Below are 12,602 nucleotides of genomic sequence, written 5' to 3'. Positions count from 1 at the left end.
CATTCAAGGCGTATGGCTTCTGACAATGGAGGTAGAACATAACTGTTGTGGCTAGCAGCCACTGATGGCCTTGTGCTTGAAGTTGGCCAATCCTATTTTAAAGCTGCCCCGGTGTGTGGCCAGAAACAGTTAGAGGGCACCAGCCTGGCCAATGTTGACTATGAGCTACTTCCTAGCAGCATTTCCTGTGACTGTCCTGATCCTTTCTCCCTTGAGATGCCAGAGACGGAGCCTGTGACCTCCATGCGAACATGTGTTCTGCTACCAAAATATGGTCCTCCCCAGTTACGTAACACTAAGCCCCAGTCTGGTGTAATACCTTGGTGTTCTGCACTGGAAGTAAACAAATCCAGTAGAGAATGTTACCGCAAGCAGGCAACTGCCCTATCATGATTCCTGTTGGGAAGTTGGGTGTCATTTGAAAGAGAAAGGATGCACTGAGAAACGATCAGTCAGTGGCAGTCTTCCAGAGCTGCAGTCTGATAGCGGAAAGGTGCCAAGCTTCTCTCCCCACCAATAAAAAAGAAACTACGTTTTTCCTATGCAGAGTTAGGCGGACCTAAGCATATCAAAATCGGCAGGCTTAGCATTCTACATAGTCAGGATGTGTGAAGCACAATGGTAAAAATATTAGCTTGTCATTTGGAAGGACACAACAGGGACTGGGATATGGTAACCTCTGGTGGATTTCTCACTAGGTCTCAGACTCCAGTAAAGCAGTGCTAGAGAAAAGGAACATGGCTTGGTTTTTAGCTCATTAGCCATTGCCAAAAGCAGGGTGGGCTCTACCACTGGCTAGGCAAAGTAGCCTGTCACAGATGGCACATAGTGAATATGGTTAACAGGTGGGAAATTCTGAACTGACCATTCTTGATAAAGCAAATTATTTGCTCAGGGGAGATGGGTTGATATTTCCTCCATGAAAGGCAAGGACAATATTTAGAAGGGTGATATACCTGCAGGGATGGCGTTTGAAGATCAGAGCTCTGGCGCCACACAGAGGCAGAGAGAACTATGCGTTTAGCGATGCTGGAAGCAGCCTGAGGGTTTAGGGTATTCTGTGCATCCTCAGTGACTTCTTAGGAATATAAGAAGCTGCTTATACCAGGTCAGACTTCCCTATATAGCTTGTCTTCTAAAGGTTGTGTAATTACTTATCTCCTTGGTTCCGGAGTCGCATAACTCCATACCCTCCGATGAAAATAGGGACGTCTTAAGGAAAAGCAGGACATTCCGGGATCCAATCAGAAACTGGGACAATTCCTGTAAATCTGGGATTTGGAGGGTCTGAAATAGCATAGGAACCAACTCCTAGGGGCAGAGGTCCCTTCGCCCCCCCTTCCCAGAAAGTATTTCAAATGTTGTGCGCGTGCCGCGTCTTGTGATCGATTATGCGGGGCGGGGCTTACCTCCCCCCCCCCCAATATTTTATTCAAGCTGGCATCCTAGGTATATAATCTAAAGAAACCACGGTCTCCGCTGACCTTCATTCCCAGGAAACGGAGCCCTGCGTCAGCGCAGGCACCCCTGCAGTCCCTTGCCGCGCTCAACAAGCCCCTTTTCCAACCTGGAGACGCGGCACCTGCGCTCTCCCCGTCAGTGGGAAGGGCGTCGACTTCTGCACGTGCTCCACGTCCGAGAGCTCCTTCCCGGCCCTGAAAACGGGCGCAAGCGGCGAAGGAGGCCCGGCGTCCTTTGGCCTCCCGCTGCGGCGGCCGCCCCTTTAAGCGGCGTCCTTGTGCGCGCCGCGCCGCCCCGGCAAGCAAGCAAGCGGGGAGGCAGGCAGGGGCGCTGCGGGTGTGGCCGCCGCCGCCGTGAACAAAGGCGGAGACGGTCGCCGGGCGGAGCTGCTCTCTTCGCGGCCGGGGCACATCTCCTGCGCCAAGCGGGTCGGCCGGGAGGGCACCGCTGTCTGGTGTCCGGAGCAGCCGGGGCAGGGCCGCGGGATGCGGGGAGCCGGCTGGGTCGCCTCCGAGCCGGCCTCGGTAAGAGAGAGAGAAGGACAGCGCGGGCCTGTTTGCCAGCCTGCATAGGTCCCTAAGCCAGCAGTCTCGAGGGGGCCTCTGAGCATAGCCAGAGTGCCTTTTTCGCTGCAGCCAAATCGGCGTGGAGACCGGTAGGCCCTGACCCCCCAACCTCTCCCTTTTGAAGCGTCCCCCCCACCCGCCATCTCTGTTCACCTCCGTATATGGCTGCGGGCTGGCTAGCTCTGCCGTCCGGTCGGCGCTCCCTCTCGGCCTCCGGCCTCTTCTCTCCATCCTCGGGCGCGGGCGGGGGCTGATTTCGACTCCCCCCCCCCGCGTTCTCTCTCTCCTCTCCTCCCCCACCCCCCAAACATCTTCCTCTCCTTCGCCATGACTTGCCTGCAGTCCTCCCAGGACAGCCTGGCGGGGAACGTGTGCGCCATCGAGGGTCTCCCCCCGCTGCCCAAGGGGCTCAGCGGGATCCTCAACTCCAGCGGAGGCTCGTGGCGCGAGATCGAGAAAGTTTACAGCAAGAAGACGCGCATCCAGGACGACCTGAGCAAGTCCCAGGCCGCCTCGGAGAAGCTGCTGCTCCGGAGCAAGCCCGCCAACCTCGACTCGGCCCTGGCGGTGCTGCGCAAGGAGATGGTAAGTCGGGACCCTCAGGCAGACCTGTTATGGGGCAGAGGGAGCAGGCCGATTTGGGATGCCATGAAATAGGAGGAAGTTGTTAAGTTATCTGATGTATTATTACTCTTGTGTATGTGCCCGCAGGGAGACGCACCTGTGGGATTTTCGAGCTCAGGTGCCAACATAACTGGGCCAGCCTTGGATGCTGTGTCCCTTGTCATTGGAGGGGGTAATTTACTATTTTGCCTTGGACAACAAATTGTCTTGGGCCATTCAAGTTTTGGGTTCCACCAGAATGTGCATTTCTCAGGTCCTTTCAATCCACCTGCATAGATAGTGGTATCGCGCTACGAAATTCTGCAGGTTTTTAGTCCTCAATTGACTGCAAGGATATGACTGTGTCTGCAGGAATCCAGAAAGGCACTGAATAAGGTTTCTAGCTGGTCGCAAGAGGCAGGGCACAGCTTAATTTTGTTCCCCAGCAGAACCTGAATAAATAACACAGGGCAATGATGAGTGCACAGTTACGCATATTCTTTTTCACAAAAGTGACTCAAAGCGATGTACCAAAATAAACACGTAAGATCAAGAGTAAAGCAAAGCTAAAATGCAAGAGTCCACTCCACTAAAATGATGAGTAAAAAAACCCCACACAGGTCCCAAACATACTTCCAAAAGTAAGGGCCAAAAGCCTGGGTGAAATAAGGATGGTATTACCTGATGCCTAAAAATGCACAGTGATGGTGCCTGGCATGCCTCACTAGGGAGAGCATTCCACAAATGGGGAGCCACCACTGAGAAGGCCTGTTTTTGTAATGCTGTGCCTTGGAGGGGAGCGCATAGATGATGAATGCAGGGCCTAGGATGGTTCATTTGCGGAGAGGCAGCCCTTGGGGCACTGGGGTCCTGAACTTTATAGGTCATACCAGTACTCAGGATTGAGCTGAGAAGCTAGTTGCCAGTCAATGCAGTTGTATCAAGAAAGCCGTCTGTCCACAATCTGGTTGCTGAATGCTGAACCAGTTACCATTTTGGAACTCTCTTCGAAGGCATTCCCATGTAGGCGTAATGTGATCTAACCTAGAGGTTTACCAGACAACAGAAGTTAGACTATCCCTGTCCAAGTAGAGAGAAAAATATAAGCTGGGCCATTGGCTGAAGCTGCCAAAAGACATCAGCTCAAGTGACGCTGGTGGACCCAGAAGTACCCCCATTCAACACCCCTGCTCCTTTAGAGGTGTGTGACCCCATCAGGCCAAACCTCACCCATCCGGTCTAGGAAACCATCAGCTAACAGCCCCTCTGGATTAAGTTTTAGTTTATTGGCTTTCATTCAGTCCGTTACAGAGGTCAGGCATCTGTCTAGCTAGCACATCTGCTGCCATGCCTCCACGTCTAAAGGAGAAATGGAGCTGTATTTCATCAGCATATTGCTGACAACGCACTCCAAAACGCTGGCCGTTTCATGTAGATGTTAAGCGGCATGGGGGATAAGATCAAGCCCTGCAGCACTCCCCACTGTATGGGGCTGATTGAAACTCTCCAAGCCTAAACCCCGATTGAAATGGCTCTAGAAAATTGGTTTCATGCAATAATCTTGCCCAAGAAGGGGACCAGCTAATAATTATTGAGGGTGGGAGTCAACTCATTGGAGGCCCTCCCCAAGGACTTCTGTTGCACAGTGGGGCTTCCCCCTTCCCCCACAGCCCCTGGAATTGGCTCGGGGGGGGGGGTTGAGAGAATCCCTGCAACACCACAAGGTGGGAGAGGAGAATTGTTTGGTCTGGCAAGCCAAAAAATGCTTGTTCTAACAGAACAGTCACCTTAGCCTGACATGGAGTTCCTTGCTTAGGTTTTCCAAACCCAGGGAGGGTTTCTGAAGGGGGTGGTCTTCGCCACCACCTCCTTTAGACAAGTGGGGGACTACCCCCTCTCTCAAGGAAAGGCACTGATCATCTGGCTGAGCCACCTTCCTTGCTAGGTAGCTCAACCCTAAGGTACATTATTGTAAAGCTGTGTTACCACTTTCTGGACTTGAGGAAGCCAGATTCGTCTTTTCTTAGTGCTCTGTGGTGTGCGCACAGCCCTGATCCGGTGTGCACGTGCTTTAAATTTCCATTTCCATCCCATCTCTATTCTAAATACACGTGGGACTCAGCTACATTGGCAAAGAAAAGGCATTTTATATGTGTTGCTAAGGCATTCTAACACTGTGACACCAGATGGCGCTGTGGAGTTCCGTTTTTTGCCAACCCGATTTCTCATACAAAGTTTGCAACATGGTTTAACTGAAACACTTCTTTGATGTGTCTAGATCCAGCCATGGTTTCTGCTCTCTTTTATTCTCACAACAACCTTGTAGGGTAGGGTAGGTTGAGAGAGAGTGGCCCAGTCAGCTTGACATGCACAGGCACAGATTTGGGGTGCTCTGCTTCTCATTTTCCTGCATCAGCCTTCTGGAGGTTGCACATGGCCTCCCTCCAATCCTGCGATTCTATGATTTTAACTTTACTTTCCCCTGTTCCTACTCTCTAACTACCACACCACCCTTACTTTTTTATTGATAACCATTTGGACTTTATTGCAGAGACCTAAGTATTTTCTGTATGCCAGTGGTCTGTTTGTCTTTAAAAACCTTTTTGCATGCCACATTGGATTTTCCTCCTGGAGAAAAGCATAATCATTCCCCCCCCACCCCGAATTATCAGTTTAGCCAGATGGTAAATATGCTAAAATGCTTTAGGATCAACTTGCATACATCGAGTGGACTCAGTAAAACAGCACCATGCATAGTACATAAAAGGGTAAAGGGACCCCTGACCATTAGGTCCAGTCGTGGCCGACTCTGGGGTTGCGGCGCTCATCTCGCTTTATTGGCTGAGGGAACCAGCATACAGCTTCTGGGTCCTGTGGCCAGCATGACTAAGCCGCTTCTGGCGAACCAGAGCAGCGCACGGAAACGCCGTTTACCTTCCCGCCAGAGCGGTACCTATTTATCTACTTGCACTTTGATGTGCTTTTGAACTGCTAGGTTGGCAGGAGCAGGGACCGAGTGACGGGAGCTCACCCCGTCGCGGGGATTCGAACCGCCAACCTTCTGATCGGCAAGTCCTAGGCTCTGTGGTTTCACCCACAGCGCCACCCGTGTCCCGCATAGTACATAATCACCTGTAAAATACAACTAGGGTCAGAGTATTTTGCCTCCTTGAAACAGTCACCCTGGATTTATGCATCTTTAGAGTGTTTGTTATCTGCTGTCAGATCAGGACAAACTTGCTACTTACAAGACATCTTTGTTTGCAGTCAGTGCCCAGGAAATTAGAAGTAGTTACGTGCACTCAATCAAATGTCAGGCTGTGAAGATCATTTGATATAAGCCAAAGTTTACATTAATGCAATGCTCAGTGGTGTCCAATGGCATTCCTTGTTAATGAATTCTAAATAGGCTAGAGTAAAACATAAGGGTTTTTTTTCTACAGCTGTTGTTAGTGTTTTGCCTTGAGACCCATTTTGTAATGACTGACAGTTTTAAAAGTAAGTGAATCAAAACTGAAAGGATGGTAATTCAAGAGAGAGTATGGTACAGTGGCTAGAGCGGGCGTGAGGACCCTGTGGTCTACAACTCCCATCGTTCCTGACCATTGGTCATGCTAGCTGAAGGGGCTCCTGGGCATTTGATAGCATCAGGTACTCCCATCTCTGCCTAGAACTTCCATCTATGAAGTCTGGGAAAGTGGGATTTGTGCAGGATAAGGCTATGTCCTCTGCAGTGTTAGAAACTCAGATACATAAGCTAATTGCTAAATGACACCTATGTTACGGTTACCACAACAGAATGTCTAGGTGCCTTTTCCCCCAATGATATATTATTATTATTATTACAGTGGTACCTCTGGTTGCGAACGGGATCCGTTCCGGAGCCCCGTTTGCAACCTGAAAGGAACGCACCTGCACCTGCATGTCTGAGCATGTGCGGGTCACGATTCGCCGCTTCTGCGCATGCGCGTGACATCATTTTGCGCGTCTGTGCATGCACAAGTGGCGAAACCCGGATGTAACCCTTTCCGGTACTTCCGGGTCGCCGTGGGACACAACCTGAAAAAACGTATCATAAAGCAAAAGTAACAAGAGGTATAACTGTATTATTATTATTACTATTACTATTACTATTACTATTATTATTATCATCATCATCATCATTTCTATACTGCTTTATGTTTTAAAGAAGAAATCTCAAAGCAGTTTACAACACATTAAAACATGAACTAAAACTATCCAGAATAAAATAGATCCAAGCTCCAAGGAAAAGATTTTAGATTCTTCTCTTACGTGACATTTTGCTTTCCCCAGTCGCCAACCTGGCATCCACAAATCACCACATTGTCACAATTGGACCGTCGCAAAACGCGCCTGGCGCCTGGCTAATTTCTAACACTGGTCTGCTGCTGGAGGCAGTATGCCTCTGGCTACCAGTTTGGCAGGAATTGCAAGTGGGGAAGGGTGCTTTTGCCCTCGGGTCCTGCTGGCAGACTTCCCACTGGGGCATCCGGGTGGCCACTGTGATGAAAGGAGGCTGGGCCAGACATGCTGGTGGTCTGAGACATCAGGGCTCTTTTTATGTTGTACGGTTGGGTGCAACTTCAGCTTTTCCTGTGTGTGAAGAGAATGAGACTAAATAGTGCCCCCCCCCCCAAGGTGGTTGTGAAAACAAACCCAACAAAGACGGCAAACCACCGTTGGAACTGCAGTCCACTTAATAGCACAGGCAACTCCCCACGGATGGGCAATTGTGCATGTGGGCCATAGCTGTCAACTTTTCCCTTTTCTTGCGAGGAATCCTATTCAGAATAAGGGAATTTCTCTTAAAAAAAAGAAACGTTGACAGCTATGATGTGGGCATTGCGCCAAATCCAGAAGTTAATATAAAAATTGCAAAAATGTCCCTAGAAGAGCCCGAAAAGGGCAAAAAAGGCATGAAAACAGCACCTAGCAATCCCACATGCCTTTGCAAGTACAATCCCAGGAGCCTTTGCACCAACCCATGAGGCCTGCAGAGAGCTAGAGTTTGAGCAAGGAAGTTTGGAGGGAGCCTGGGTTTTTTTTAAAGGGTTTTTCAAGGTTTTGCAGAGGTTGAGAGGTTCTCTGCAGGCTTTTCCAGTGGTGTTTCAAATATACACAGCTTCACTTAAACGCAGCCCCCACATAAATTGGGTTGGTTGCCTGTAACCGCTAAATGTAACGAATGGGAGTTAAGGAGAAGTGCGACTTGGCATGGCTTCAAAGCATGTGCTGTGCATTCCTTCTCCAGCAGGGAGCAGCAGAAACACACAGCAGACTTTTCAAAATGCACCAACAGGGAAACCCATACAGTACTAGAAACCCATTTTCAGTTTGCAGCAATTGTCTTCTGGTACCTTTTTTTTACACCTCCCTGCAAATACAGTCTGGCAAGTGTCTGTTAAGCTGGGCAAACTATCAATATGCATTAGAGATTCAGGAACAAAGTATTTACCATCTCAAAGGAATGGCCAGGCTATCCAGAAAAGGCAATCAGATAAGGCATTATAAGGTATCCTGGCAACAGGAGAGAAGCAACACACTCGAATTTCTGCTGGGGACCACCTCTTTCTGTGATGTATGTATGATGTTTTGGGGGGTGGTCTTGAGCTACAGGAGAGGCAATTTCAAAAGTCTATATAAGGGCTTGCACACCAATGTTCTGGGTTCCTCTCCTCCATCTCTGAGTGGGGGACTTTGTTTAATAAAGATCATGCTTACTAGCTGCTTTGCTTCTCAATATTCTCTGGTTGGCCTCTGTTAGTTTCTCCTACTGATAAAGAACCTACCTAAGGACTCTATATGGCCACTTAGTTGGCCCCTGGGAGAACAGGACTAGATGGAGTTTTGGCCTGATCCAGCAGAGGTAGGCATAGCCAGCTTGTGGGACCCACCTTGCCAGAGGCAGCGAGACATGGGCACAGCCTCTTTCTATGGTGTGGAATAAGTAAAGTAAAGGTAAAGGGACCCCTGACCATTAGGTCCAGTCGTGACCGACTCTGGGGTTGTGGCGCTCATCTCGCTTTATTGGCCGAGGGAGCCAGCGTTTGTCCACAGACAGCTTCCGGGTCATGTGGCCAGCATGGCTAAGCTGCTTCTGGCAAACCAGAGCAGCGCACGGAAACGCCATTTACCTTCCCACCGGAATGGTACCTATTTATCTACTTGCACTTTGATGTGCTTTTGAACTGCTAGATTGGCAGGAGCAGGGACTGAGCAACGGGAGCTCACCCCATCACGGGGATTTGAACCGCCCACCTTCTGATCGGCAAGTCCTAGGCTCTGTGGTTTAACCCACAGCGCCACCCGCGTCCCATGGAATAAGTAGCAAGCGCTGAACGGCTGGGACTACGGGGAAGTGTTGCTGATTCTCCAGCTGAGCCTCTCTGCTCTTTCTTTGTTTCAGGTGGGGCTCCGGCAACTGGACATGTCTCTGCTCTGCCAGCTCTGGTCCCTGTACGAGTCCATTCAGGAATACAAGGGCCTCTTCCAGGACATGTCTTCCTCGCTGCACTCGGAAGGCAGCCTGGCTGCTGAAAACGGCTTCTCGGATGAGGACGAGGACTTCGAGGTGGATCAGATGAGCCCTGATGGACACAAGGAGAACCCGCTGGGCCAGCGGCTCCGCCTGCTCCAGCCTCAGAACTCCCGGGATCAGTGGCTCCAGGACTCCTTCCACATCACCATCTGAAGCCTCTGTCTCTGCTCCACACTTGCCTTTCCCCCTCTCGTGTGTCAGCTGGCGAACCTGACTCCTGCATCTTTCTCAAAAGACGTTCAGGGGGGCGATGGAGGGGGTCTGTCGCCGATGGGAGCGAGAGGAGGGCCGTTTGCTTCGGGCAGTTTACATCTGGCTCTATCATAATCAAATGACCCCTGAGGATCACTACCACGTTACGCTTCACAATTAACCTGTGGGGGGGGGGGTTAGCATTCAATCACCGCCAAGATGTCACAGAGCAATCTTTCCAGAGAGAGAAAAAGAGGTTTGTGTGTGTGGCCAGTTCAGGAACAGAGTGCAATTCCTTTTAGTCCTCTGGGCAGTGACGGACATTGGGCTTTCAAATTTCAGCGGCGCCTCGTGCAACGCCGAAATCTGCCTCTTTCCTTCCGTTCTAAGTCCTTGTTGCAGCATCCCCTCAGCTTGGCACCCATTGTGGGTGAACTGGTCGTGGTCCCCTAAATGCGCCTCTGCTCCAGGGCATAGAACCACAGAATCGTAGAGTTAAGAGGGAACCCTGAGGCTCATCCAGTCCAACCCCCTGCAATACAGGAATCTCAGCTAAAGCATCCATGACCCTCTAACCTTTGCTTAAAAACCTCCAAGGAAGGAGAGTCCACAACCCCCTGAGGGAATCCGTTCCGGTGCCAAACAGCTCTTAACTGTCAAGAAGTTCTTCCTGGCATTTAGTCAGAATCTCCTTTCTCGTAACTTGAAGCCATTGGTTCAGGTCCTATCCTCCGGAGCAGGAGAAAACAATGGGCTGGAGTGCCTGCCTCCAGTCCAAAGGCCATCCTCTTCTCACTCAGAAAAAGGGGCTTATGGGACAGAGGAGCCGCTGCAGTCATTCAGATGTAAGCATCTGGCTTCCTCTTGTGGCCAACCAGGTTCCTGGAGAAGGGATGGGAGAGCCCTCCAGCCACTGTCATCCTTGGCCACTAGCCCTGTGGCCTCTGGGAGCAGCGTTGCGGGGGGGGGATTTCTCCAAGTTTCCCCACCCCAGCCAAGAAGAAACATCCCAGCGTTGCTGCCCAGCAGTGCTTGACCTGACCCTGCAGCTGTGCCAGAAGGGGAGTCTCCTCGAGAGGAGACAAGGAAGCCCCTTCCATTTCAAAGAAAAGCTGCAGCTCTGTTCCATGTACATGGTGCTTGAGGCATAACTGAGGCCATGCCTGTGGTTACCTCAGTGTTTGTTTCTGGGGAATGCGTCACACCTCAACTAGGCACTGTATTTTCCAGCTGAAAGAGACTTCTTGGGCTGGGGTAGCAGGATTTCCCTTGGCCACCTCCCTCGCTTAGTCCCCACGGCTGCCCCTCCAAACCTGCTCTCTTTCTCTCTTTGGGAGATGAAGACCCACATCCCTTGAATGCAGGAGGTTCCAGGATCAATCCCTAGCAGCGCATCCCCAGGTAGGCAACAGCCCCTTCCTGAGACCATGGAGAACAGCTGCCAGTCAGTGTAGACAGTACTGAGCTAGAGAGGGACCAAGGGTCTGACTCTGAATATAAGGCAGCTTCCTGTGTCTCTCTAGAACAGGGTTTCCCAAACCTGGGTCTGCAGCTGTTTTCAGACTACAGCTTCCATCATCCCCAGCTAGCAGGACCAGTGGTCAGGGATGGTGGGAATTGTAGTCCAAAAACAGCTGCAGACCTGGGTTTGGGAAACGCTGCTCTAGAGGCTGAGCTCTGTCCCAGCCTCCACCCCACCCCCAGTCCTTTGGAAGCATCCCAAAATGGCGTAGCTGGATAGGAACTTGCTGTGCACGAAGAAGCTTACTTGCTAGATTTTTCTAGGCAGAGTTGCATTTGCTGGATTAATTATTAGTGCCTCGGCCACGTTACCTAAAAAGCGGCCTTTTTAAAATATTTAATTATATATGATTGTTCTGGGTTTTTGGTTTTAATTTTAAGGCCTTGAAATACAAGGGTTGGGGCAGACCTCTGCTTCTCTCCCATCCCGCACTATATAACTGGGTACAAACTTTGGACGGCTAAGTTAATATATTGTTTTGTTTATTTTTAATGGGGCATTTTTGCAACTGAGCCCATTGCAACCGTGGCGTGAATCCAGGGAATAAAATGGCCTCGCAGAACCAGGTCTTGTCTGCGTTTCATTCCAAGCTGGGGCGGGAGCGAGAATCCTGGTTTTGAACAACCTCTAAAGAGATCTCTTGTGTTTGATGATGGGCCAGGCCTGCTGCTTGTTGTGGAATCCACTGGAGCCACTAAGAATAAAATGTGGACACAGGTGGACACACACAGGCCCAGCTCCAGCTTACCACAGCTCCCCTGGGCCATATTCACTTCTGCTTTTCTTTTACCTCCTAATCTGGATGGTCTTGCTGCAGTGGGGAGCAGCAGGCCCTAGGCCATACCTATGTCCCCAAACCACACCCCTCACTTTCAGGGTTTTTTTTCCTGGTTTGGGGATGAGTCCTTCAACTCGGATTCTGCTTCTTCCTTGCCTTGATGGAGGAGAGAGGGCCGTGTGAGAGTACTAGTCCAGGGTTTCCCAGACTTGGGTCTCCAGCTGTTTTTGGGACTACATTTCCCACCATCCCTGACCACTGGTCCTGTAATGTAATATATATTTTTATTATTTATACCCTGCCCATCTGGCTTGGTTTCCCCAGCCACTGGGCGGCTCCCAACAAAATAATAATACAATAAAGCATCAAACATTAAAACTTCCATCAACAGGGCTGCCTTCAGAAGTCTACTAAAAGTCAGATAGTTGTTTATTTCCTTGACATCTGATGAGAGGGCATTCCACAAGGTGGGTGCCACTACCGAGAAGACCCCTTGCTAGCAAGGGATGATGGGAGTTGTAGTCCAAAAACAGCTGGGGACCCAAGTTTGGGAAACCCTGATAGTCTACTATGCAAAGGTCCACATTTACATCCACTGCTCTGCCCACGTCTGCCTCGGACCCTGGCACGTGGCCCCCGGAAGGGAATGTGGCCCTTAGGCTGAGAAAAGGTTCCTCTAGCACTGGCGTGGAGGCAGAGCCTAGCAGGCAGGCTAGCAAAGGTGTCGGTGTCACACTGAGATGGGCTTCACCCCACATCACTTCCTGCAGCACCACCACCGATGTCATTAAGAGACAGCTGCTTGCCTGGAAACCAGACACATCTGGTGGGAGCCTGGCCACAGTAGGAAGCTGGAGGATTCCTCTTGCTGAAGCCGGAAGAGTGACTCATTGTTATTGTTATTTTAAAACTAGGTATAAA

The 12,602-nt window shown here is 50.5% G+C and overlaps 1 protein-coding gene across 1 annotated transcript; it reads left to right on the top strand.

Annotated features, from left to right (window-relative positions):
• The first annotated feature begins 1,506 nt into the window (after positions 1-1,506).
• Positions 1,507-11,465, top strand: FAM89B (family with sequence similarity 89 member B). Its single transcript, XM_081842156.1, has 2 exons — positions 1,507-2,612; positions 9,058-11,465. The coding sequence occupies exons 1-2, from the start codon at positions 2,355-2,357 to the stop codon at positions 9,340-9,342; spliced, it is 543 nt and encodes a 180-aa protein (XP_081698282.1). The 5' UTR covers positions 1,507-2,354; the 3' UTR covers positions 9,343-11,465.
• The last annotated feature ends 1,137 nt before the right edge of the window (positions 11,466-12,602 follow it).

This window comes from Podarcis erhardii, assembly GCF_964252035.2.
Source record: "Podarcis erhardii genome assembly, chromosome: 15".
NCBI lineage: Eukaryota > Metazoa > Chordata > Lepidosauria > Squamata > Lacertidae > Podarcis > Podarcis erhardii.
Note: the sequence above shows the minus strand (reverse complement) of the source record. Positions and strands in the feature narration are given on the sequence as shown.

What these genes read in the sequence shown, in the direction of transcription:
- FAM89B (XM_081842156.1), top strand. Translation starts at nt 2,355, where the DNA reads ATGACTTGCCTGCAGTCCTCCCAGGACAGCCTGGCGGGGAACGTGTGC. An exon ending in CGGTGCTGCGCAAGGAGATG is followed by an intron (nt 2,613 to 9,057) that starts GTAAGTCGGGAC and finishes TCTTTGTTTCAG; the next exon opens with GTGGGGCTCCGGCAACTGGA.